The 25,877-nt window shown below is 32.9% G+C and overlaps 2 protein-coding genes across 2 annotated transcripts in view; one reads left to right on the top strand and one right to left on the bottom strand.

The window, feature by feature from the left end:
* Nucleotides 1-1,809: 1,809 nt before the first annotated feature.
* On the bottom strand, nucleotides 1,810-12,883 carry LOC132741889 (regulation of nuclear pre-mRNA domain-containing protein 1A-like). The gene is made up of 6 exons (XM_060730154.1): nucleotides 12,685-12,883; nucleotides 6,786-6,915; nucleotides 5,902-6,259; nucleotides 4,912-5,038; nucleotides 3,613-3,788; nucleotides 1,810-1,836 (listed from the first exon to the last, which is right to left on the bottom strand). Exons 1-6 carry the CDS (start codon nucleotides 12,833-12,835, stop codon nucleotides 1,810-1,812), a joined length of 969 nt encoding a protein of 322 aa, XP_060586137.1. The 5' UTR covers nucleotides 12,836-12,883.
* Nucleotides 12,884-14,479: 1,596 nt separating this feature from the next.
* Nucleotides 14,480-25,877, top strand: part of LOC132741888 (DNA-directed RNA polymerase II subunit RPB3-like) — a 33,230-nt gene continuing 21,832 nt past the window's right edge. The window contains exon 1 of the mRNA XM_060730153.1: nucleotides 14,480-14,638. Coding sequence (XP_060586136.1) covers nucleotides 14,553-14,638 — 86 coding nt within the window. The 5' untranslated portion in view covers nucleotides 14,480-14,552. The remainder of the gene's footprint in view (nucleotides 14,639-25,877) is intronic.

Genomic DNA, 25,877 nt, shown 5'->3' with positions numbered 1-25,877 from the left:
TTCAATATAACCACTCTTAATATCTTAAAATGGACTTGTCCATCTTTCAATCTGGACATAACCATTCATCATTTTTAGGGGGAAAACCCCCTCTAAAATATGTACTTTTTGAATAGCCCACAGTGCAGACAATGATCAGGTGACACTGGTTTCATGGGTAGATTCTGTAGCCGCCAGCAGGTGAATGGTAAATTGAGTTGTTAATTTAACAATAATTTGACAACATTATTAAAAGGTTATTTCAAACATATTTCTTGGTTTAAACATATTGTTTTAAGCTCCATTGCGAAACAAGTTCTTGCACTTTTGAGTCTGCTTCCTGGAACCAACCAGTACTGGTGTCATATGAAGAAACATGGTCGTGAACTGAGTAGGGCTCAAACCAATGATCTCTGGGTTGAGAGGCAGCCACCACTAGACCACCTCTCCCCTTGAAACATATTTTCTTGTTGGGATTTTATTGAAAAATTCAATACCAAAGAAAATGCATCTGTTTTGATTCTAGCACAAAATGTGTAAAAAACAAAAAAACAAAGAAGAAAATGAAAATTATTGATACCCCTGAAAGAGAAAGGGGAATTAAAAAAAATAAAATAAATGAAAATAAACATAAAAATCCAAAGTAATTTTGATTGCTATTTTGAGACATATAAAGATATATCAATAAATTACATTATAAACCCAACAAAGATTGAGTGTGAAAAAATGTTTTTGTTGCAATGCAATGGATTCCCATTTTAGCATAATAATCATAAATACATATACATTCATCAAGAAGTACTGGTACATGTAACTAAAACAAAAATAAAACCATAAGTAACTGTAATTGATCACAATTTGCATTTGTGTATTTGAATGCAGTTTTTATCTGACTTTCAATGCTTTTTAGTTTCACATGTTACTGTTAGAGAATGCACAGTGTGTGAGTGGTCTGCCGATATCTGTTAAAAGCAGTAACTAGAACTCTGCTAGAAGTAACCTCAGATAACCTCAGACATTTAATTTTCTAAAAAAAATCACAAAAATCAAGAAAACTAAATAATCAAAATGACAGATAATTGTGGTAAATGATTTTACCATACCATCAAAAGCTAAATAACATTCTTTAAATGATTTTTTCTAGAAAATAGTGTACAGTATTAAATGAAAGGGGGCATACAGTTGTTGCTATGGAACTTTCTCATGAATGTTCCAAAATGTTCTGTAGTACTTTTCTTTCCTTAAAAAATAAACAATACAGTGGGCGTACAAAACAGACAAACATAAATTTGACTTTCTTTCACTAATGCAAAACAATGCCAAAGTCAAGACAACATCTGTCCATAGACAACATAACAAAGACTGTGTTTGGTGATGTGAAATGAAATATGACTACAAAACTGACAAACTTTGTGGTTCAAACTCACTTATACTAACACAGAAACACACAAAGCATATATATAATGCCACTGAATTTTAAAAATTAAAAAAATAATGCACAATTTCAATGATGAGTAAAACTGAAAAAACAAAACTGTACTGGATTTTCAACCCAAACTTTTTTTGTATAAACAAATAAAATGTTGATTTGCATACATATTACCTGTCTAAACCACAAGATACCATTATTTATTCAAGTTACACAATAATATCTGCAGAATTTCCTGCTGTCTAGATATTATACAATATATTTTGCTCCGGCAATGTGATCTTTCTATTCAATTAATGGGAGATAACTCTATTATGAATATCTGAGTAGATGACTAGCATGATTGTCTCCCTTGAAACAAATATCATCTTATGGCAAATCAGCACTTGAAATATTGCATCTTAAATAACCCTTCTATAGATCTCCATCTGTAATAGAAAAAACAACATTTCTTTGAGAAAAAGAAAGCAAACCCAATTATAGATAAGTTTTGCAGTTAATTTTAACAAGCAATCCTGTCAATTTCATCTAAATATTTGTATTTTCATGACGAGAAGACCTACGGTGGGGTACAATGACATGAATGTAATATAACTTTCTTGGAGAAGGAAAATATTGTCGCCTTTATGCAGTAATGGGTTAATTAAATGTAATATATTTCACCCAGGGCCATTAATGTACTAAAGTGACTATGTCGTTGTTACTTGTTGAACCTTTATATTAGACTGTTCAGCAGTTATAATTACTCTTATATAATCATTTAAATCTAGTGTTTGCATTATTTTGTAATAAACTTAAAGAGACACACAAACATGCTTTTTTCTTCTTCATAAAATGGATAACTTTTCCAGTTTCAAATATTCACATTTAATTATGACATCTGATCATGCATATATCCAAAAAATAATAATTTTGATCAATCATTGTTGTTTTTCAACTTTTTTTTTGTCTCAGTAATGTTTTAATAACATTAACATTTTGATAAGTCTTTTTTTTATTAAGTTTGTCATCTGGATCATAGTTTTATTCACATGGTGCATAGGTTCCTAAACTTAGAGGCGGCATGTCCGAGTGGTTAACACATAGGACTGGTGATCTCAGGATTGCTGGCCGTGTGACTTCAAATCCTGTCAAGGGCAAGTCATTGTTTCCTTGAGCAAAAAACTTCAAACTCATTGCTTAGTACTGGTTGGTTCAAGGAACGGATTTGAGAGTGTTTCAATAAGCTTATAGCTACCGACACAATTGAAATATGAAAATTTGTATAAACTAAACTATTAAACTTCTATGTATTTACAGTATCTCTTCACAACAAAACAGTAATCAATAGGACGTTTAAATTTTCAACTGGTATATTTCTGTCCTATAAAAAATCATTGTGCGATTTTCCCAAATTTTTGTGAAACAAGAAGTTAATTCCTCCCCAAATCATCCGAAGAAAAATCATTAAATTTTAGGTGAGGTGCGAGGCCCGCAAAGGGGGGCCCGGGAAAGGCCCAAAACCCAAATTTGTATATGAGACTTTAGTTTAAATGTCGGCCCACATTCCCCTTTGGGGGCTAGTTTTTTTCTTGTACTCCAAAAAAATAGCAAATTGTAAAAAAAATAAATACCATCCCAATAAATGATGAAAAGGGGTTTTTAAGGGGATGTTGTGTAAAATAAAAAAATAAAAAATTGCACTGGTTCTTCAATAACGTTTTTTAAAATTTCTGAAAACCGGGAAAGTTCAACTATATAATAAAGGGTAAATACAATAAATATGAAAAGGCGAAATACGTTAATGTGAGGGAAAATTTTTGGGGAAACAATAATTTTAAATAAGTACTTTGGAAAATATGTAAAAAAAAAAGGCCAAAACAAAAGACCTTTCTTTATCATAAAAAAGTCATGTTTTAATGGAAGCCATGTCCTAGTGGTTAAGGTGTTTGCCTCACAACCCATAGATTGTGGGTTAGAGCCCTAATAGGGTAATTTTTCACAATAAGTATATTCATTTTGGAAAAAAAATATAGTGAATTTATGATCTGAAATTTTTGTTCTATACATCATCAAATGGAACATTGATCTCGAAAAATTATTTCCAGTTCCTTCATGTCAATAAAACCTCAGTGGAGTACCTTTATAATATAGTTTTGAATCAATGGCTTAATTTGATAAAATAATCAAACATACATTAAACTATGAAGATAGTTATAATTTACCTGTAGTCGTTTTTCAGCGTGACCAAGCTGTTCAGTTTGTGTATTTATGAAAGCCCGTAACATTTTTGCAACACTCTTTCTCTCGTCTAACTCCTCGGCTAGCCGTTTGTTGTAATCTGTCAGTAGAATACACGCATTGTCTACCGTGTTTGAAAGACGACGGGCAGAATCTTTATCTGTAATAAATCATTTTCATTATAACCCCAGGCTCTTTTAGTAATCTTAATTTCCAACAGGACAATGGGTGTTATTCAAACTGTCAATGCAAGTGTACCAAGCAACTAAGAAATCTGTACTGTTACAAAGGTAACAGTACTTTTTAAAATCTGGTCATGTGGTTTATTTTCTAAGAAAAAAAATGGCCACCTTATTTTTCTTATTTTATGAAGTTCACTATGAAAGGGGCATCACCAGAGTGACCATGACACCAAGAAAATTTAGTTGTTTGCCACCTAAAGTGCTTATCCCTCTTTAAATATTATATATTATTTATATTTTCTATAAATCATGATATTGTGAAATTTCTTCAGCATGACTTTGTAATGGAACATCTTAAGCATAATGAAATATAATAATACTGCACTGTTCATTGCATACATACAATGAGAAATATGCAACACAATGATCACAAATTTTTTCAAGTCATTTGGATACAACAGTTGCAATTTTTCATATTGATTTACTTAATTGTTTATCTGTCTGGAGAATTAATCATTCACAAGGTTATACATGTAACTGTATTGTTCAGAAAATCTTATTATCATTTTTAAGTTTGCAACAGGAAGATGCAAATGAATCAGAAAAGATCCTGCTTAACTCATGACCACCCACACATTAGCAAAAGTAACAATACTGTTGACCATTAAGTGACAGAATGAATTCCCTGAAGCAGTTGTTAGATATATTTATGAAGGTAGGTGTGCACTCAACCATAAAAAAATATGCATGCATACAACATTACAACTTACAAGCAACTTCCTTTATTCTAAAGTCATTTCCCAGTTAATATTATAGTTAATATATTAGTATTGAATAGGTAACAGTTAAAAGTTTAGTACCACAATGGAAATAAGTCGGCTTTTATGCCTTCTTTTTGTGCCATCCTTGGTATTGAATATATGGCATCAACACATGCACTTTCATGTTCTCATGTATTTCTTGATGTTGACATTGAATTGGTAGCTGTTTTATGACATGTATTTTTTACCAGAATGAAACTATCAGCATAATCCATCTACTGCAGTGGCACAGGCTCACATGTTCGTAAATCAGTGCTTACAGAATTAAAATATAACTTACCATGTAGTTTAGCTAGCTGAGATATATCTGAGACCTCCGGAGGTAACTTGGCGATCTTTTCCCGTATGGCTGCATCACATGAGGCGGAGTTCTCTAATGCTGATAATCGCTTTATTAATGATTCAGTCTGTCAAGAAAAACAATAGAAAATGTATATTTACAGTTCATATCTTTTATTAAGTTTAACACAAAGCATGGAATGATTTAGAAGATAATCTCTTAGTCTTACTTCCCCATTAATGATTATAATGTAATAGTTATAGTAAAAACAAGATAGTTACGAGGGTACCACACTGGCTTGGGCGACATCAAGGGGTGCTTCTGCTACAAAAAAATGTTGAGGTCATTAGGCTGAGACATTTTATTTGCAGAAACATCCAAAGATGGACTGATATTATTTCAATGCATTTCTTATTAACAGTAATGATTCTAGTAAAAAAAGTAGTTTTCACACTGAGAAGTAGTTTAGACACTTATTTGTACAATGTATGCCTCAAGAAAGTAGTTGACACACTGAGTAGGACAGGGCTTCCATTAAGTTTCAAAATACTGAGGTCAGAGAGTGCGAAATCTCTAAAATTGGAAGTTATATTTTATATGTAAAGAAGAAAAAGCATTAAAATTTGGAAGTCATGAGTAAATGACACCAAAACTTGTACTAATGGAAACCTTGGTAGGATGCTTCAAAAAGTAGTGTATGCTACCTTAATCACTCAAATTTAACAGATCATTTCAAATACATGTTTATACAACATATTGTATGTATATTGACCATCTGCTTCTATTAATTTAATTTTGCATATACAAAAATTATCCATTGTATTTCCTAACGTCAATCTTCAGAAAATTCATTGTGCAAGGGAGATAACTAAACATTCTTAATTTAAACTATGTACAAACAATAAGGAAAATAGCTAGTAGCACATTATTATGTTGATTTCAGGCTTATCTGAACATGTACATAATATTTTAATTTGTTACATTTCTTACATCATAAGTGCCTAATTCATCATGCTTCATTGAATCTAACTCCACTTTCAATGCTAATTGTTCAGGCTCATCTTTTCTTCTTCTCTTACGAGGGATAACTTCTTTTGGAGTCAGCTCTTTCTGCGGAGCCTCTTTTCTCGGCTTTTCTTCCTTCCTTGGAGTGGACTCTTTTTTAGGATTTGATTCCTTCCATGCCGTTAGTATGTCATCTTTCAGCACGTCTTTTATATGAGCTGCTGTTTCTCCTCCAGCTATTTTCTGCCTGAGATTCTTCATAAAGTCTTTAGTATAGACGCCTCGATCTTCCCAAATGTTGAGGATTCTGTCAAGAGAACCTCTCTGCTTTTCTCCAGCTTCTCTGTAAATAAAGATTAGAGTTCCAAAATCAATTCAAAAGATTCAAAAACTGTTACTTTTATATAAAAGATATTGAATAAGCCTCTGGCTGACATTATATTATTTTATAAACAAGGGCTTGCATTATTTTAAGTAGTCTACCAGTTCAATAAATTTAGCAATGAAGCTACATGAATTTAATGTTTTATTTATCACACACTCACAAATATATCAGTTTACAGTTGAAATAATGATTTTTTATTGATGAGCATATAGTGTAAGTTGTAACATGCTTTAATGCATGTTTGTATAATGCAAATAACTTTACATCACATCAATACATATGCACTGCTGGGAATACAATACCATGATTACCGAGTCATGAAGTGGCACCTGTATGTGATAAACTGATTTCAAATGGAAACTTTCTTAATGTAACTTTAAGTATTAGAAAAACCTGAAGATTTAGATACTGCAGGTCTTTTATATAGCAGTAGATGGAAAAATACATGCACATAGAAAGAGAGTAGTTTGCCATGATTACTTACCTGTAGCCTGTAGCAAATGCCTCGCCCATAACTGTTCCAAAATCTTTTGTGAATTCTGGTCCTTTCTTTTTACTGTTTTGTATGACATCATTAGCAAGATAAATGTAGATCAAACGTCTTGGAGGAGTTACTAAAACATAGAGATTAATATTTTTACTTGAGAATCGGCCAAACCATATCCTTTTTGTTATTTGTTAATTTACAATTTTTAGTGGTTACAACAATTCATTTCCCAATATATCCATATTCATCAATGATATTAGCACCATAATTGCTAAAAACAAAATATTGATGGTAAAAACACCCTATGTCAATGAACTTAATGTTTGCAAGGGTTTCTATTGACGCACATTTCCTGCGTCCTTGACGCAAAAATAGTAACGTAGGACCCTCAGTTACTCTAAGTCTGCATCCGCGGGGACGCAAATTAAATTTTCCTCCGTAAATGTCATTTGGAAATTCCTTCCACTTCTTTAAAGGAAATGACGTAATTTGGTAGAGGGGTCCTAATATTGAATACAGCAGAGTTATCTTCCTTTCAATTAATTACAGTTTAATATGGAATAAAAAGGCGCAAACTAGAATTTAGTTGACCTTAAAAAAGCGTCCCAGTCTATGCGTTGCTATGCAAATAAATTGTAAAACATGTTGGCTGCTCCCCCAAAGAAATCACATAGTTTTAATGAAAAGTGGCTAAGTACTAACCCGTGGCTCATCCAAAATGAGCAGACTACGGGTATGAAATGCAACCATTGCGTCTCAACCAAAAAAGTAATCCATTTGTCTAGGAAAATGGATGTTTGATTTTCCAGAATAGTACATTGGTCCGTCATCAAGAGTCTAAAGATTTATTTAACAAGGTCAATAAAAATGTATATGTAGTTGAACAATGTATTGACCTTTTCGAAAACATAGCTAAACACCGTTTTCCGGTACGTTACCGTTTTAGCTCTGGGGAATTACACCAACTGAAGTACATAACACATTTACGAGATATTTCTATTTTTCTATCATTATTTAACCGTTTAAGGTGAAAAAAATTGATGTTTTTGAAAATTATAAATATTCATTTAATATCTATTGCAAATTATTCAAAAAAATAAATTGTTTATAATGAAAATCAATAAAATTCAAACAGACGTAGTGGAATCTTCCATAATAAATAAGGTTATTTTCTGCATAAACTTGTGTTTTTATTTTATTTTTTGTATGGAATTATTTATACAATGATATTTAATTATTTTCTTATAAAGAAATAACTGTTTTATTTCAATTTAATTTAAAAAAGGCCGAAAACATTGAGTTCGCTATTACACTCCATTAGGTAAATTCCCCAGAGCTATGTACAGAAAGTACCGGAAAACGGTGTTTAGCTAGGTTTTCGAATTCGTGAATATAAATGTAAAGAATTAAACCTAGACAATATATAAGTAATACCTTACTTTAAAGTAACAAATGATTAAGACCCTCATATTTTTCTTTGGGACCCTCATATTTTAGAAGCATGAGTCCCTGGGACTCTTAAATAAAAGTTCCTAGTAGAAACCCTGTGTTGCGTTGAATTACTTTGTAACATAAAATTAACAAAACCACTATCACACCTCTTCAAAAATTAAGTTAGGCAAAAAACCAGTGTTAAAGTTAAACACTCTACATTTGTAAATTGTATTCAACCACACTACACTTTATTTAAAGTTTTGAAACAAATAAATCATACAATGCCCTTTCACTATTTCCAATTATCATCTTAACTCAATATTTATACAGTAAACAGGACTGATTTTACTGGCTTTCAATACTGATTAGATTTTAAAGTTTTTTAAGTTAAAAGAGGAATGCAAATTTTAATTTCCAACGACAAACAAACAAACAGCTAAGGATTTACCAAGAATATGTTTCAGCAAATTCGTTTATACATGATAAACATTATTTTTATGTAAAATTATGTTTTTATGAAAATATAGATCGTTTTTGTAATGCCATATGGTAAACATATGGGAGTGGAGTGCGCATGCGCGCGAAGAAGTCGTGTTTTTCACGAGGGGAATAAAAAATCCTCTTATTTAATTAACTTCTTGACTACAAGTGACTTTTAAATACACCAATTACTTGCCAAATATCCCTTTTAATATAAGAAACATGTTTTTTGTGCTCACGTAAGTCAGGTATCACCATGTGAACGTTAAAACCCCACGAGGCTGTGCACCATACCCCACCCACCTGCCCACAACGCTACAAGATGGCGCCGACTCTATCGCCAGTTTTCGTTTCCTTTTTACTGTTGGTATTTCTTGAGAAAACCATTAACTACAGCCAACAACAGACCCCAAGAAACATTATATCAAACATGGGATGTGTGAAATGTGTCTTAAACACAATGGGAATTTTCCACCATAGAAATAGGCCCTTCCTAGACCCGAGGAAGACTTTACCTGTCTTTATTCTATTACTGGCTGGAGACATTGAACAGAACCCTGGCCCAGGTGATAAAAGTACTTGGCCATGTGCATTGTGTGACATGCCGGTCACATGGACCCAGCAAGGAGTAGAATGTTTTGATTGTGATATCTGGTACCATCAGTCCTGTTTATCTATGTGTAGTGGTGACCGAAAAAACCTAGACAGACCTAGCGTAGTATGGAAATGTTGTAAATGTGACAGTTTAAATTGTGATAGTTTTACATTCCACAGTTATGAACTACAGTTATCCAATACTTTTGAACCAATCTCAATGCTAGATTGTACTCTAGACTCAGTAAACAATGAAGTCTTCTCCCCTCTCCACACCAGCAGTCCTAAGCAGCCGAACACCAGTAACAGTATACCCATAAGCTCATTACACAGAACCAGGTCTAAAAAATCAACTCTACATGAGGACCCATATAACTTACCAAAGAAACAAAACCTTCGTATCCTTAACGTTAATTGCAGGAGTATTCGTGATAAAACCTCGGAATTTAAAGCTGCTGTGAACTATATAAAACCAGATGTAATATGTGGAACAGAGTCTTGGCTCCATGGAGTAAAACCAGGCAAAAACCCAACACTAAATGCAATTAAATCTTCAGAAATATTCCCTGAAAATTACGTTATCTATAGAAATGACAGAGAAACTAAAGGAGGTGGTGTTTTCATAGCCATACATACTGACTTATCCTCCACAGAATGTGTTGAATTTGTGACGGATTGTGAACTTTCAGTGGCAAAAATATGTGTAAAATCCTTAAAAACTATATACGTTAGCACCTTCTATATGCCCAAAAGGAACATTAAAGACATAAATAACCTGAAAAAATCACTCGACTTGATAAATGAAGGTAAACCAAAAGAAATTATACTATGTGGTGACTTTAACTGCCCAGATATTGAATGGGATAGGCTGTGTGTTAATACCAAAGATGCCCAAGACAGAACTGTACAGCAACAATTGATTGATATAACATCAGAACACAATCTCACACAGATCCACAGAGAACCAACAAGACAAGGAAACCTATTAGATCTGACTTTTACTACAAATACATCGCTTGTGAAAGCATCCTCTAACGTACCTGGCATATCAGACCACGACATGGTAGTCATTGACACTGAAATCAAACCCACGTATATAAAAAAGAAACCTAGGAAAATTTACAAATATAATAAAGCTGACTGGGAAACCATCAAAAAAGACTGCCTCGAGCTGTCCGAGGAGATACAGACTATGTCTCATACAGGACCACACAAAATTGAAGACCTATGGACATTGTTCAAAAACCGAATTCATTCTAGTATTGAAAAGAATGTACCATCGAAAATTCAAAGACACATCAACAAACTACCCTGGCTCAACCATAACCTTAAAAAAAATCTAAAGAAAAAAGGTAGGCTTTATAAACAAGCAAAGAAAACAGGATTATGGACTAAATTCAAACAATTCCAAAAAGAATGCAAGAGGGATATGCGCAGGGCTGAATGGGACCATGTAAACAGGATCATCACTGAGGGTATGGAAAAGAAAAACTCTAAACCATTTTGGAACTACATCAAGTCGAAAAAACAGGACAACATTGGGATTGCTCCCCTAAAGAAGAAAGGAAATCTCTTCTCGGACTCTAAAAGCAAAGCAGAAATACTACTAGATCAATTTAAATCAGTATTCACCAAAGACAACAGTAATTATCTACCTGAGATGAAAGAGAAAAACAAATATCCTACTATAAGTAAACTTTCTATAAAACCAGATGGAGTGCTGAAACTACTTAAAGACATAAACATTAACAAAGCAAATGGTCCAGACAACCTACCAAACATTATTCTCAAAAACTGTGCAAATGAACTAGCGAATGGCCTAAGTTGCATTTTCCAGCTCTCTATTGACACGGGTGAACTCCCAAGGGATTGGAGGGATGCAAACGTTACCCCAGTCTTCAAGAAAGGCGACAGGCACTCAGCCGAAAACTATCGACCAGTGAGTCTTACATCAGTTCCAAGTAAGATATTAGAACACATCATATGCAGCCACTTACTTAAACACCTGGAAAAACATCGTATATTAACATCACTTAACCACGGTTTTCGCTCCGGTTTTTCAACAGAAACACAACTACTAGTAACTATGCATGACCTACTTTCATCTTTCGAAAGAAAACAGCAAGTAGACGTCGCCATTCTGGACTTCTCCAAGGCGTTTGATACCGTCCCCCATGATCGTCTGCTTTGGAAAATAGAGAACTATGGAATAAAAGGAGAACTACTAACCTGGCTGTCGTCCTTCTTGAAAGAGAGAACAATGAATATATAGTAGTCGAGGGAGAACATTCCAAGAGCACCCATGTTGAATCGGGCGTGCCCCAAGGTACTGTACTAGGACCTCTGATGTTCCTTTGTCACATAAATGACCTACCATTAAGCGTCAAATCACAAGTCAGACTGTTCGCAGACGATTGCCTCCTCTATAGAGAAATTAAAAACCACAAAGATCACATAACTTTACAAAAAGACCTTAAAAGCCTTGAGAACTGGGCGTCAGAGTGGGGAATGAGGTTCAACGCTGGTAAATGCTATATACTGAGCATCAAAAACAAGACATCACACTTCTATGAACTCAATAATACTATCTTAAAACATGTGGACTCAAATCCTTATCTTGGTGTACTTATCTCCAACGATCTGACATGGACCAACCATATTACAAATATATGTAAAAAAGCAAGTTCAACCCTGGGCTTTCTTAGAAGAAATTTGAAACATTGCCCTCTAGATTGTAGAAAAACAGCCTTTATAGTCCTTGTACGTTCGAAAATAGAATACGCTTCAATCATCTGGGACCCGTTCTTGAAAAAAGATATTGATAAACTGGAAAATATACAAAGATTAGGAGCAAGATTCATTATGAATGACTACAAGTCAAGAAAACCAGGATGTGTTACAGATATGCTGACCAGCCTGAAACTCGACTCACTACAAGACCGTAGGACCTACAACCGCCTTGTAATGCTCTACAAGATAGCAGGGGGTATGGTGCCAGCAGTGGACCCTGATAAATACCTGACTCAGAAAGTTGAAGGACGCTTAATTAAACCAAAGAGATTCAGTGACTGTGAAACCACAAACATTATAAGAGTAGCCAATAACACTAGATCATTTAAAACTATAAACGCACAAACAAATCAATTTAAAAACTCCTTCTTTGTGAAAACACTTGAGGATTGGAACCATCTGGAAGATTCAGTTGTGCATGCAGCTACAATAGGGGGCTTCAAATCAGCCCTTCAGAAACTCGACTAGAGTTCCTCCACTCCCCGTAGGACATATACCAGAAGTGGTCCTCCTACGTATTCACACAGATACAGATACAGAAACATATACCAGATTATTTCCCTTGAGCTGTGCAAAATTGAGCCACGATTTTACTTACCTTTTTTGAGCTCTCGGAGCCAAACTTGAACGATTGTCTTGGAATGTTTTCTATGATGTATTAGCCACAATGAAAGCGTTTGTATACTTTGCTGTGTTCCGTTTAATTCGTTTAATTTCTTTGCAAGATTACTGTCCGAAAATGAAGACATGTTTGTTTTCGTTTTTATTCGAGTAATGACTTCTCCCAAGCGGAAGTTCCGGTTTAAATAAAGGAAGTGGCTAGCCGTACGGGACCGTACGGCTAGCCAAAAGTTCTAGCCGTACGTGAGTCACGTCAATCTCCACACAGTGATCTCCCCTTAATTCTTTGGCGTAGATCTCTGCCACCAAGGTCCCAATATATCAGAATTTCTGATATATTATATTTTTTTCAAAAATTGTATTATTTACTGCTTTTATCTATCAGTTAAGTTTTCTCTCATTGATTAAACAATGTTTATGGATAAATAAATAAATAATATGAATATTTAGAAATAATTTTAAAAAATATGAGAATATTTCCTACCGAGACAATATTTTGATATTTTATATTTTTTAGCTTTTGAATTTATTTTTCGTTATTTTGTATACTTTTGGTAATTTTTTGATAAACTATATCGATCGTAGGCACTAAAAGTTAAAAATAAAACAGAAAGAGAAAAATGACGTTAGATTTTCTATGTAACGGTCGATTTTTACATTTGAATTTCGACGTTACGTTGACTTTCATCATCATGTGACGTCTTTGAAGGCAGTGATTACAATTCTGCCAAGGGAGGTAATCACTGTGAGGAGTTTGGAGTCACATACGACTAGCCTAGACACACTGTATTGGCTAGCCGTACGGCACTTTTCAAAATTATATGGAAGTCGAAAATGCATATGTTATTTTTGTGTCTTTAAACGACGATTTTAATCAAATCTCCGCATTTGTCCTAGTGTGTTCACTTTAATAAAGATGCTCCGCAAATTTGCAAAAAAAAAAAAAATGAATTCGAGTAAGCGTTGTATAATCTATCTTAATAAAATTAAGTGTCTTATAGTTGCATGTTATAACGTCCTTAATTTTCATGCTTATGATTTGTATGAAAGATGAATTGTTAAATCTGTTAATTAAGCACATGGATCGAATAAATAATGATCGGAGGGGAATGAAATAAAACGGTGAAAAGGAAAAATAATTTAATAATGCAAACTTTCCTTAATGATGGACGATGGACAAACTTCTATACCGTCGGTATTTGACGCAATTATCAGAGACCGACAACAATTATTTTCGGTGTGTTTTTTTTTTGTTTTGTTTTTTTTTGTTTTGTTTTTTTCTATCAATTTAAAAATTAAATTTAATGAAACAAAAAAGGATTATTATCAAAATTTTGTTAACTATTTCAATTGATGTTATTTAATTGCAACAAAACGCTATTTTTTCTCGACGTCTTGAGATGACAAAGTACGTACATTCTTTACTGTAGCTAACACGTCGATTAATCTCTAAAAAGTAAACATTCTTGACTAAAATCCTCGCTTAAAGTCATAATTAACATATGCACATTCGCCTTCCATATATTTTTGAAATGTGCCGTACGGCTAGCCAATACAGTGTGTCCTGGCTAGTCGTACGTGACTCACGTACGGCTAGAACTTTTGGGGGCCCGTACGGCTAGCCACTTCCTTAAATAAATATCTTTTAAAGGCAAGAATGTTATATGGATATTAATATAAGAAAACATGTAGAATATTATTCTTTTTCTTTTGAAAGCATAATCAGTAATTTATTTTTCTAAAGAAAATGTAATAGAAAAATAATAGATAACAGTTTGTCCCTTGATCAAACCGGAAGTTGTTTTTTGTTGCGATTTCGCAAAATATTCGCTTTATTAAATCAAAATGCCTTACGCCAACCAACCGACAGTCCAAATCACACAGGTTTCGGATGAAAACATTAAGTTCATTCTTGAGGATACTGATTTGAGGTTCATATTGTTACATGTTTAATTTGCTAGAGACTTATTGCAGAATATAATATGTTTTCGCGAGGCAATTTTTTTTATTTTTTATTGTTTTTGTTGATTAGTAGCATAATTAATTCGGCGTGAACGGTTTGACCCATTTTACACACTTTTTCATACTGACAAACCGTGGAAAAAGACATCGACGTCCAAAATTATCTCTATGTAAGTCTCTATGTAAGTCTCTTTGACAAGTCTAATTTGTAGGACTAGAGTCAGTGTACCCGGAGTCGTACACTTTTTTAAGGAAAAATAAGAAAATTATCTTATAGTTAAAAATTCTTCTTATAATTGATATTATTTTGAAAATTACATCCTTTGCCTATAAAAACTGATGACCAAAACGTTTCTATCTTAAGTAGGTCATACTTCTAGGCGCACTTGATTTTAAGCAACAGGTATGGGCCAAATATGATAAATAGTGGACTCGGATCCGCACACAAGGCCATTTTTATAATGAAAGGTTATTGTACATCTTAAACATGTTTTATAAATTATTTAACATCTCTAAGTCCAGATAAGTTATATTGTTTTGCAAATTTTCAGGAGTTCAAATAAATTTAAAGCACATTCTTACTACAGTATACAAACATTTATTTCCAAGCATAGTAGCACACAGGCAGTGATTTTCCTACTTATATAACAGACTCCGAAAAAAGGCCTCTTCCTAATTGAAATTTTCTTTAAAATCATGCAGTTTTCCAAAAAAACTGAACTTAAACCAGCTTTTTTACTTCCCAAATCAGCAATTTTAGCAATAATTTTTCCCAAAATCAAGAGGCTAAGGCCTCTTTCCAATTAAGTGAGAAAAATCACTGACAGGAAACATGTAACAGCAATTGAAATATACCTTTTACCACTTGTAGATAGTAAACACAGACATAAAACATTATTTTTGAAGGTTTTTTCATCTGTTTAGTTATGACTTGTTCGATTAAGAGTTTGGTATCATTTTAAACAAAAGAATCAAGGTGAAATGACTTGACGTTTGGTTATTAGGAGAAGTTAAATCATGTGCATATATTTCATAACTATCAGCAAATTTGCCAAAACAAAAACATACATTTATTTTCAAATATATATTTTATAAATATCTTAACATTGAAATAGAAATTAGCATGGTTTAATTGCTGAAAAAGATGTTTTTATGTGTGACCTACACAGCCATGTACATGTATTTACATTTTCATCTGCACTCTTTAGGGAAAGGCTGGGGTGCAAGATCCCAGATTATGTCATATCCTGTTGAAAACATGCCAGTTCAGTAAAACACAAATGAAAACTGAATAAAATCATTTGATTTTTAAAGAAAAAATGAAAAATGGGAAAGTGTGCGGGACCGGGTCCTGTGCGGAACCGGGTACACTGACTCTAGTTGATCAGTAGTCCTATAAATGGAAAAGAGTCAACTCGGCCCTATACCAACTCGGCACGGGTCAACTCCGCTCACTTTACAAAATATATATAACGTATTTACTTTGCCTTGCATGTTGTTAAGGTAAATGAATAATAAGAAATATCTTATTATTATATAATCAGGCTGGTGAAATTGCCAGATCGGGCTTAAAATGAAAATTGCACATTTCTTGGAAAGTATCAAAGTTATGTTTACCTTTTTAAAGCATATTATTTCCTACCTAATTTGTGATGTATAAGAACTAAAATTAAATGAATTTCAGTTATTACACAAGAATATTTTGCCTTTGTTGGATTTTAAGCAGCTAAAATTTTCAAAGTCCAAGAACATGACTTTTTAAAATGAATTCCAATTGAATTTTGAGTTTTATATGATCAGATATATTCATTTGAATGTGCCACCATGTAAATTATGGCAGTTCTAATCTGTGTAAAATTTTTTTAGCAAAAACATGTAACCCCTGTGGGTGAGTGTGGTCAACAATTGTAATGCAATTAAAAATACAGCATACAATACAGAAATTTAAGGTGCTGGCGCATTAGAAGAGATACCCAGGATGCAAAATAATCCAGATTTGAGGAAAAAGGCAAATGCAAAAGATGTGTTTATGGACTTTAAAAAATTGGACCATATAAAAAATGAAAAAAAGTGATGTGAAATCCGTATTACTCATAATAAAAAATGTAACGTTTGTTTAAGTCTATCTAATTATAATGCCTAAGATATTAGTGATGTTCCGATTGTCGCAAGTCGTCGATAATCAGTTACTGTTATGTAAAACGACAATAATCGATTCACAAAAATTTGTTCTGCGACGTCGTCGAAAATGTTCGAAGTATCAAAGGGAATTAATTCTGACGGTAATTTTCTTTTAAGAACACCTCGCCTATCGCAAAAAATCACTCAGAGACAATTTGGAGTTGAACAGGATCAATAAGTTATGTAAACAATAGTTATATAATGTGATGTGAATGGTATTATTTGACATCCCTTGAAAAATAAAATCTATTTCGTAAAATTATGACTTTATAAGGTTAAAACTGTGTTGAAAAGTGCTAAATGAAGTTCATGTTACTAAATATAATCAAGTGCCTTGGTAAGAAATGTTACTTCCCTATTTATTTTCTAACGCGACTTTATTCGAAAGTTATCGATTATGTCCCATCCGACTGAATCGATGATCGATTGGGACAAATTTCATCCGATTTCCATCACTATAAGATATATCACAAGTTTAAAAGCAATATCTTTGACTGTTTTTGAGAAATTACATTTTTTCATTTTAAGTCCGATCTGGCAATTTCACCAGCCTGATAATTATACATTGTACTTCTGCCGAAATAAAGTATATTTAGAAAAAAAATGTAATTTATTTGTCTTGTAGATTCGATAAAATTAATATTGATATAATAAAAATGTGTTTCCTTAGATGCATTTGTTTGTAAAGTAATTTTCAAAAAAATATGAAACAAAAACGTGTTTACTTAATATCATGAGCTTCTAATTAATTGCAAGTGGTCACTAATCAAATTTGAATGAATGAGTCAATCATAATTATCACCTAATTAATCGGTATCCTTAACATACACATTGATTGCAGGGGCGGATACAGAACATGGTTTCATGGGGGGGCTGACATATGGGTGGAAGAATTTGACAAACATAATACAACAGGTGGAAATTGAAGATTGGGGCTAGCATCTTGTTCTTGTGAAAAAAGATGTGTTTTATAGCTCATCTTTATGAGTGGCAATGTACTTTTTTCTGTTATATATGAGCAAACTAATGTTTTTCTTTGTAAATATTTAGATGATATGAAATTAATAAAAAATATATGTAACTGGGGTGGGCCTGGGAGGGGTGTCCCCTCCCATAAACTGATAAAAAAATATAGTTTGAAAATGGTGTTATTTCCTTGACTTTATATAGTTTGAAAATGGTGTTATTTCCTTGACTTTATATAGTTTGAAAATGGTGTTATTTCCTTGACTTTCTAGTTCTATAGTTTATGGTACCTTTAATTTTGGATGGTTTTACAAAACACTGTATTTTGTATAGGTTAGTGTTTGTAGAGTCTTTCAAAAAGAATTCCCCTCGTGTTTTATTTTTGAGTAGTGAGCATTTACAAAATAACAGCACACTTACCAATGTATGCACAACTGTTTTAAAAAAATAAGTTCAAACACTTGATCAATTTACTTATCTAAATAATAGACGATTTTCCAAAGTAAAGAGATATTAAAATACTGCCTTCCTTATGTACACAATAAAATAATTTCAAACAAGTTTCAAACACTAGTATTCAATAAGAATTTTTTCCATCAATGAATCCATTTTAGATACTAAACAGGTCAGTAAAATTTAAATTTCATTTAAAAATATAAGTGCCATAAACAGTTATTCAAAGCTAATGACCAATTATTTCATCTTAATAAAACTAGTTATTAAAGCGCGATTCCTTCAATATTATCTTTATAAAACTCGCCATCTTTTTAATTTACATATAATAATTTTCAATTTCTAAAGGAAATGGAAAGACAAAGATAGTGAACTATGGTGTACAATGTAACACATCTATATTTGCCACTATCTATTAGACCTTAGAAAAGTAATAAACCAATCAATTATGCAGTTGAAACATTGAAGTCATTCAAGCATGTTGATAGATAAAGATCTCTGCCAAGCCCCCAGGCAGGAGATTAACAACTGTGAGAAAGCAATTAACGTTTTGATAAGGGAGTACACTACAGCCAATAAAGTTTGAAACTGACAAAAATATATTCCAGCCCAGCTGGTAAACGTATCTTTGGGCCGACCTGGGGGGGCTGCAGCCCTGAAGCCCGGGCCTGAATCCGCCACTGGATTGATAATAATAGCCCTTGACAATAGGACTCCTTTAATGTCTTTTACCCATTTTTAGCTCGACTTTTCTATGAAAAGGGGAGCTATCCTACTCGCCCCGGCGTCGGCGTTAGCGTTGGCGTCACACCTTGGTTAAGTTTTTCGTACCACCCCACTTTATTTCAGAAGTATTACAAGTATGGCTTTGAAACTTACCATACTTGTTCACCATCATAACCTCCATCTACAGACAAGAGTACATAACTCTGTCAAGGTTTTTGACAGAATTATGGCCCTTTTTTGACTTAGAAAGTGTATTGAGCTTGGTTAAGTTTTTTGTACCACCTCACTTTATTTCAAAACCATTGGAGGTATTGCTTTGAAACTGACCATACTTGTTTACCATCACGACCTTCATCAACAGACAAGAGGACATAACTCTGTCAAGGTTTTTGACAGAATTATGCCCTTTTTGACTTAGAAAATACATTGAATATGGGTAAAATCCACTTATTGCCTTAACCCTTTGAGATATTGCTTTGAAACTTTTAATGCTATTTCACATCATTACCCCCATCTGTACGCAAGAGAAGGTAACTCTGTCAAGGATTTGTTTTAAAAATTAAGGCCTTTTATCGACTTACAATCTTGGTTAAGTTTTTTGTACCACCTCACTTTATTTCAAAACCATTGGAGGTATTGCTTTGAAACTGACCATACTTGTTTACCATCACGACCTTCATCAACAGACAAGAGGACATAACTCTGTCAAGGTTTTTGACAGAATTATGCCCCTTTTTGACTTAGAAAATACATTGAATATGGGTAAAATCCACTTATTGCCTTAACCCTTTGAGATATTGCTTTGAAACTTTTAATGCTATTTCACATCATTACCCCCATCTGTACGCAAGAGAAGGTAACTCTGTCAAGGATTTGTTTTAAAAATTAAGGCCTTTTATCGACTTAGAATCTTGGTTAAGTTTTTAGTACCAGTCCACTTTTTGACTGAACTGTTTGAGATATTAATTTGAAAGTTGGAATACTTGTTTACAATCATGATTCCCAAACATGTCCAGGAGAAGGTAATTCTGTCAAAGATTTTATTTGAATTATGGCCCTTAACTGTCAATGTTTTGTATTATAGGCAAGCACTAAAAAAGTCGAGCGCGCTGTCTTATGGACAGCTCTTGTTAAGAGTGGGCCGAGTTGGAATAGGGCCGAGCTGACTCAGGGGGCAGAGTACGTTTTAGGGTCGAGCTGTCCCGGATTCCCTATGAATGAGGTTGCTTTGAGATATTTTTACTTCTTGGCAAAGCATTGTCATATCTTAATTGCTCTTCAACCCATAGCATGTTCCGCACGATTTTCTAGACAACTAGTGGAATGATAATACATGTTAGTCAGGTGTTTTGATGTAATCATGTTCAAAAGCAAAAAAAATTATTAAAAATAAATAACTTTTAACGTAATAATTAAACCGCCACTGCCAGAGAAATCAAGATGTAATCCTTTTATTTAGGATCATCAATCAACTATAACAAGCCTACAACGTCCTGATTTATTGGACTAGTTGATCAGTTTGAATCAGTTCCATAATTCCTGATTGATAATACTATTCTACAAAGTTCAGAGAGAACCTCATAGTGATTACGCCTGTCAAAAGCTTTAACTTTTGCGTCCTGTCAGTTTCTAAAAAGATAAAAAGAGATATAGAAGTTTTGCTTCTTGTGTGTGTTTAAGCAATTGGTACACTTATAGATCTATGTGAAATATTATGTAAGGAAGTCAAAATACAACTTTTATAAATTTTGCTATCTTTATCACAAATCATTTAATATTCAGCACTATTTTCTTCAGGTGATAAGCAACATGCATATTCTGAAGGATTTTGGGAACATGACCCATACCCATGGAATTGGGAATTACAGCAATGTTTTATTAAAAATTGGGGGGAAATGCATGACTTAAATTTTGCAGTGATTAAATGAATGCAAAGAATCACTGTATAGGATGGCATATTTAAACATTTAAACACCATAACAGTAAAGAAGTCCTTATTTGCAAAGATTTTAGGAGTTGTCAGTCGGGCATACTTCCTGATCGGGAAACAAGGGGATTCCCCTTCAAGGCTTCCCGATCAGGCAGTAAACGTCAAAATCCTTCCCGATCGGGAAGTTTTTTGGCCTATTTTTACGTAGTTCAGGAAAAATGGCCGCTGCATAATAGTTTTCAACCCACTTCAATATGAACATCACATTTAAGTGCAGAAAAGATACATCTAAAATCCTACCGAGTCATTTTCTTTTAAAATGCCTAAAACTAAAATTATCTGAAAGTGAATTTGAGTGAAGTTTTACGATTTCACTAAGAAGTAGCGGCTTCCCGTTTTGGAAACACTGTTTCCTGATCAGGCATCTAGCATAATATTCACCATTAAATGTTTTCCGTTTGGGAAGTTTTCTTCTTTAAGTTAGCGCGTTCTATTCTGGAATTATTGCTTGGGACAACACCAACAAATAAAGTTATCTGTGCAACAAATCAACATGTGAGTCATGGTGTGAATGTTTTGAAGTCTGAAGTGTCTAGCAGTTCAGATACAAATGATAGCATCATAGGTGGTGCCTTCTTAAATTTTGTAAAAATAAAAATTTGAATATATTCGAATATGGAAAAACGAATATTCGAACATAAATGTAAGTTCTTATTCGTTCCCGGCCCTAGTTATTTTTATTATGCCCCACTTCGAAGAACAGCGGGTATATTGATTTGCTAATGTCCACACAATATATGTATGGCTATAAATTGCATGTATACAATTTTAGGCCAACATTTTTTTATAAAATGTTTTACGGGACCGCCGACCGTATTTTTAGAGAAAATCAAATAAAAATAAAAGTTAATCTAAGAACTTTTATTTTCATTTTGCCCGCCGACCTCTCTTACCCACTTCTGTCAAAATTAAAAGTTACTCGGTATGGTACACGTTTTTCACTTCAATTGTTTACGATACTTAACTGTAGAATCTTGGTAAGGCTTAAAACAAATGACAAGTTAGGCCCTTTGATGTTTACAAGAATGTTACAAAAGGCGTAACAAAAGGGAAGGGCGATAACTTAACAAGCTTGTAATAAATAAACCCGTGTGAATATCACGCGACACCGGGTCATGGAAACTTGTTTTCAATACAACTATGGCAATTTGAGTAATAAATATTGGAGCATTTTATCACACATGATAGCCTGCAAAGCTGTTAGATAGCACGACTGGGAAGTAACATCCATTCCATTGCATAATAAGTTGATTTGAATCATCTTCACTTTCAGAACAGTTGTAAAAAATTAAATGGGCACGGGATCAAAGCCGTTGATCGACTAAGGTGTCAGAATGAAATATTACCCGATTTACCACGGACCATGAGAAAACTTCAACACATTAAAATTTAGACTCATGTAGGTTTTTATAAAAAAAATTATAAGGGGAAAATCTGGACTTGCATTTTACTTGACATATCGAGAAAATTGAGAAATCGAAATTCAACTCATACGAGTTCTACTTGTCTTACATTGTAGAGTTAGTAAATTGATAATAAAAAATAAAAAATCTTTATTATGAATCTTTTAAAACAATTGATTAATTTATAATACCAAAATAATAAATTCCTGAAAGTTCTTTGGTGGACAGATTTTTGTTGTTGTAATGTCTTGTTGATAATTGAACACAGTCATCTATAACATTGATTAAGTTTAATTTATATCATGACCAGTAGACTAAAGGCAGTAGTTATGTGTATTTTAAGAAGTTTTTTACTAGATCAATATTGAGACAATTGGCCTTTTTTCAATGTAAGATTATGAGCAAAAGTCCTCTAGGCTCTTTGACATTTCTGTAAAAAATTGCCTGTAATAAATTCTCTGCAGAAAACCCTGATTTTGGAACAATGTATGCCATTTGATTTTCTATTTACTGTCAATGGCTTTCATTTTACTAATCATTTGAAATATGAATAATTTTCAGAAATTGCAAATTTTTTGCACATACAGAACTTACTCTCTTAAAGATAATTTGAAGTTGTTGATTCAATTTACCTTGTGAAACTGACATTGTACAATATTATGTTTGTACCTCTGTGAATGGTTAAGGTTTCTGACCTCAAATCACTCTCCCTATGTGATGTTGTTGATAAGAATCCTGTCGGGGGGGGGGAAACTTAATTTGAATTCCCATGAGGAAACTATCAGTAAGCTTATAATAGGTTGGTTGTTCTATCACTATAATCAGGTTGCAAGCTTGTGTCAGTATTGTAAACCTTGAGAGTGGCAATACAACCTTGTTTGGATACTCTTGAAATGAAGGGACTAAACAATGAATTTGGAGTTGTGTGGCATGTTTGGCCTAAATGCGAAAAGACAAACGAATACAAATTTTAGATCAGCATTAAATATTTACATAAAACAAAAGCAAAAGTGACTTAAAACATTTTTTTCAATTATTTTGTTAAAAATAATGTCAAAAATACTTCACAACTAACAAAATCATTGATTTTATGGATAAAAAATCTGTTTTTGGAGTGTTAAAAAAAAAGTTTGAAAATAAAAAATTTTCACCTCTTTTGTCATTTTATTTTTATTTTGTGGTCGACTGATAAAAAAATTGAATTTTATTTTTATTTTTATTTATCCCCCCCGACCCAATTTTTAAAAAAAATATCCCGTAAAACATTTAATAAAAAAATGTTGGCCTTATGTTGAAAAAAAAAAAATGTTATGTTATGTTAATGTTGGTCGGCCAGTCCATTGGTAGACCTCAGTTATTATCTTAAAAACTATTAATCACAGAGTCTTCATATTTTACATACTATTGGTCATAACTATAGTAGATGAAACCTATTGATTTCAGGGTCACTTTGTCAAAGGTCAAGGTCACAGGGACCCTAAATGTCAGAATGGTTTCCGCTCATTATCTTGATAACTATTTCTCACAAAGTCTTAATATTTCCAAATTAATTAGTCATATGTAGTAGATGACACCTATGATTTTGTGGTCACTAGTTCAAAGGTCAAGGTCACAGGGGCCTTAAATGTCGGAATGGTTTAAGCTCATTATCTTTAAAACTATCTATCACTAAGTCATTATATTTCACATATTGATTGGTCATAAGTAGTAGATGACCCTATCAATTTTTGGGTCTTTTAGGTCAATGGTCAAGGTCACAGGGACCTTAAGTATGTTTGTTTATCCGTCGTTAGACCACATTGTTTCTGCTGATTATCTTAAAAGCTATTTATCAAAAAGGCTTTATATTTCATATACTGATTGGTCATAACTATTAGATAACATATATCGATTTTGGGGTAACTAGCTTAACGGTCAAAGTTGCAGGTGTTTTAAATTTCGGAATCGTTTCCGCTCATTATCTTGAAAACTATTTATTAGAAAATCTTTATATTTCACATATTGATTTGTCATAACTAGAAAATGACCCTTTTTGATTTTGGAGTCACTAGGTCAAAGGTCAAGGTCACAGTGACTTGAATGTCAAAATAGTATCCGCACAATATCTTGAAAAGTATTTTTCACAAAGTTTTCCTATTTCATGTGTTGATAAGTCATATGTGGTAAATGACCCTTATTGATTTTGGGGTCACCAGCTTAAAGGTAACAGGGTCCTTAAATGTCAGAATGGTTTGCGTTCATTATTTTGAAAACTATTAACCATTATTTGAGAACTATTTATCACTAAACCTTTTATATTCCACTTATTGATTGGTTATAATTAGTAGATGACCCCTGTCGATTTTGAGGTCTTTAGGTCAAAGGTCACAAGGACGTTAAATGTCAGAATGGTTTCTACTTATTATCTTCAAAACTACCCGTTATCAAGTTTTTGTGTTTCACATTTTAATTGTTCATAACTAGTAGAGGGCCCCTGTTGATTTTGAGGTCACTAGATCAGAGGACAAGGTTACAATAACCTTGAATGTTCAAAGTAGATGCTCATAGTTACATTTACATGATAGTATATAATTTATTCAAGCTATTCTCCATTTTGTTTAACTTACTAATGATAGATTTCATTCAATTTCAGCTAGAAAGGGGGGGGGCATATATGTCATTATGATATTTCTTGTTTTATTTATTTATTTTATCTTATATTTTATTCATTTTTTAAAATTAAAGTGGCTTTAAGGGTATGTTCTATATCTTACGAAATATTTAAATATTTATTAACAGCAAAATTATGCTGGTTCCATTATTATATGGTTGACTCCTGAAAAAGTAATGTAACATAGAATATCACTGTTATTAAATACAAATGAATCTTGTAAGTAAACAGGAACACAATACTGTTTTGCTATATTAGCCATTCGCGTTTAAGGCAATAAATTACAATATTTATTTCACACAATAATTTTGGAAGTATACTTTTTTAAAATTTTAACAATAATTTTTGCATCAGATATATAGCTTTATACACTTAAGTTTCAGAAATATGACACAGTCACTACAAACACATGTAGTATGCAAACACATCTTGAGCTATAGCCAAAAAAAAAAAATATGTGAGCTCTAGTCAACATTTGAATTATTTGAGCTGCCTGGTAATTGTTTTGAGAAATAACACTCTATGCAATGTTGTTCAACATTGTGCTTTACAATCTTAACAGTATGAAACTTTTGTATTGTAATGATGATTTTTGTACTGTCCGTCAAGTATAGCTAATGTTTTGATAGGTATTATTACGCCTAACAAGAACATAAGTTTCGCCAGATATATTCTACTCGTCGTGATTGAATTATGTGCCACATGTCTTTAAAAACTGACCAGGCTTGGCAATTTCTAATCATCAAGGCCAGGATCTACAACAAATATAAGGTACTTCCAGATTGGGAAGCAATGTATCTTAAACTTTTAATGATGAATATTTTGCTAGATGCCTGATC

The sequence above is a fragment of the Ruditapes philippinarum genome, unplaced genomic scaffold (genome assembly GCF_026571515.1).
Source record: "Ruditapes philippinarum isolate M1 unplaced genomic scaffold, ASM2657151v2 ctg1339_1_1_1_1, whole genome shotgun sequence".
Lineage (NCBI taxonomy): Eukaryota > Metazoa > Mollusca > Bivalvia > Venerida > Veneridae > Ruditapes > Ruditapes philippinarum.
Note: the sequence above shows the minus strand (reverse complement) of the source record. Positions and strands in the feature narration are given on the sequence as shown.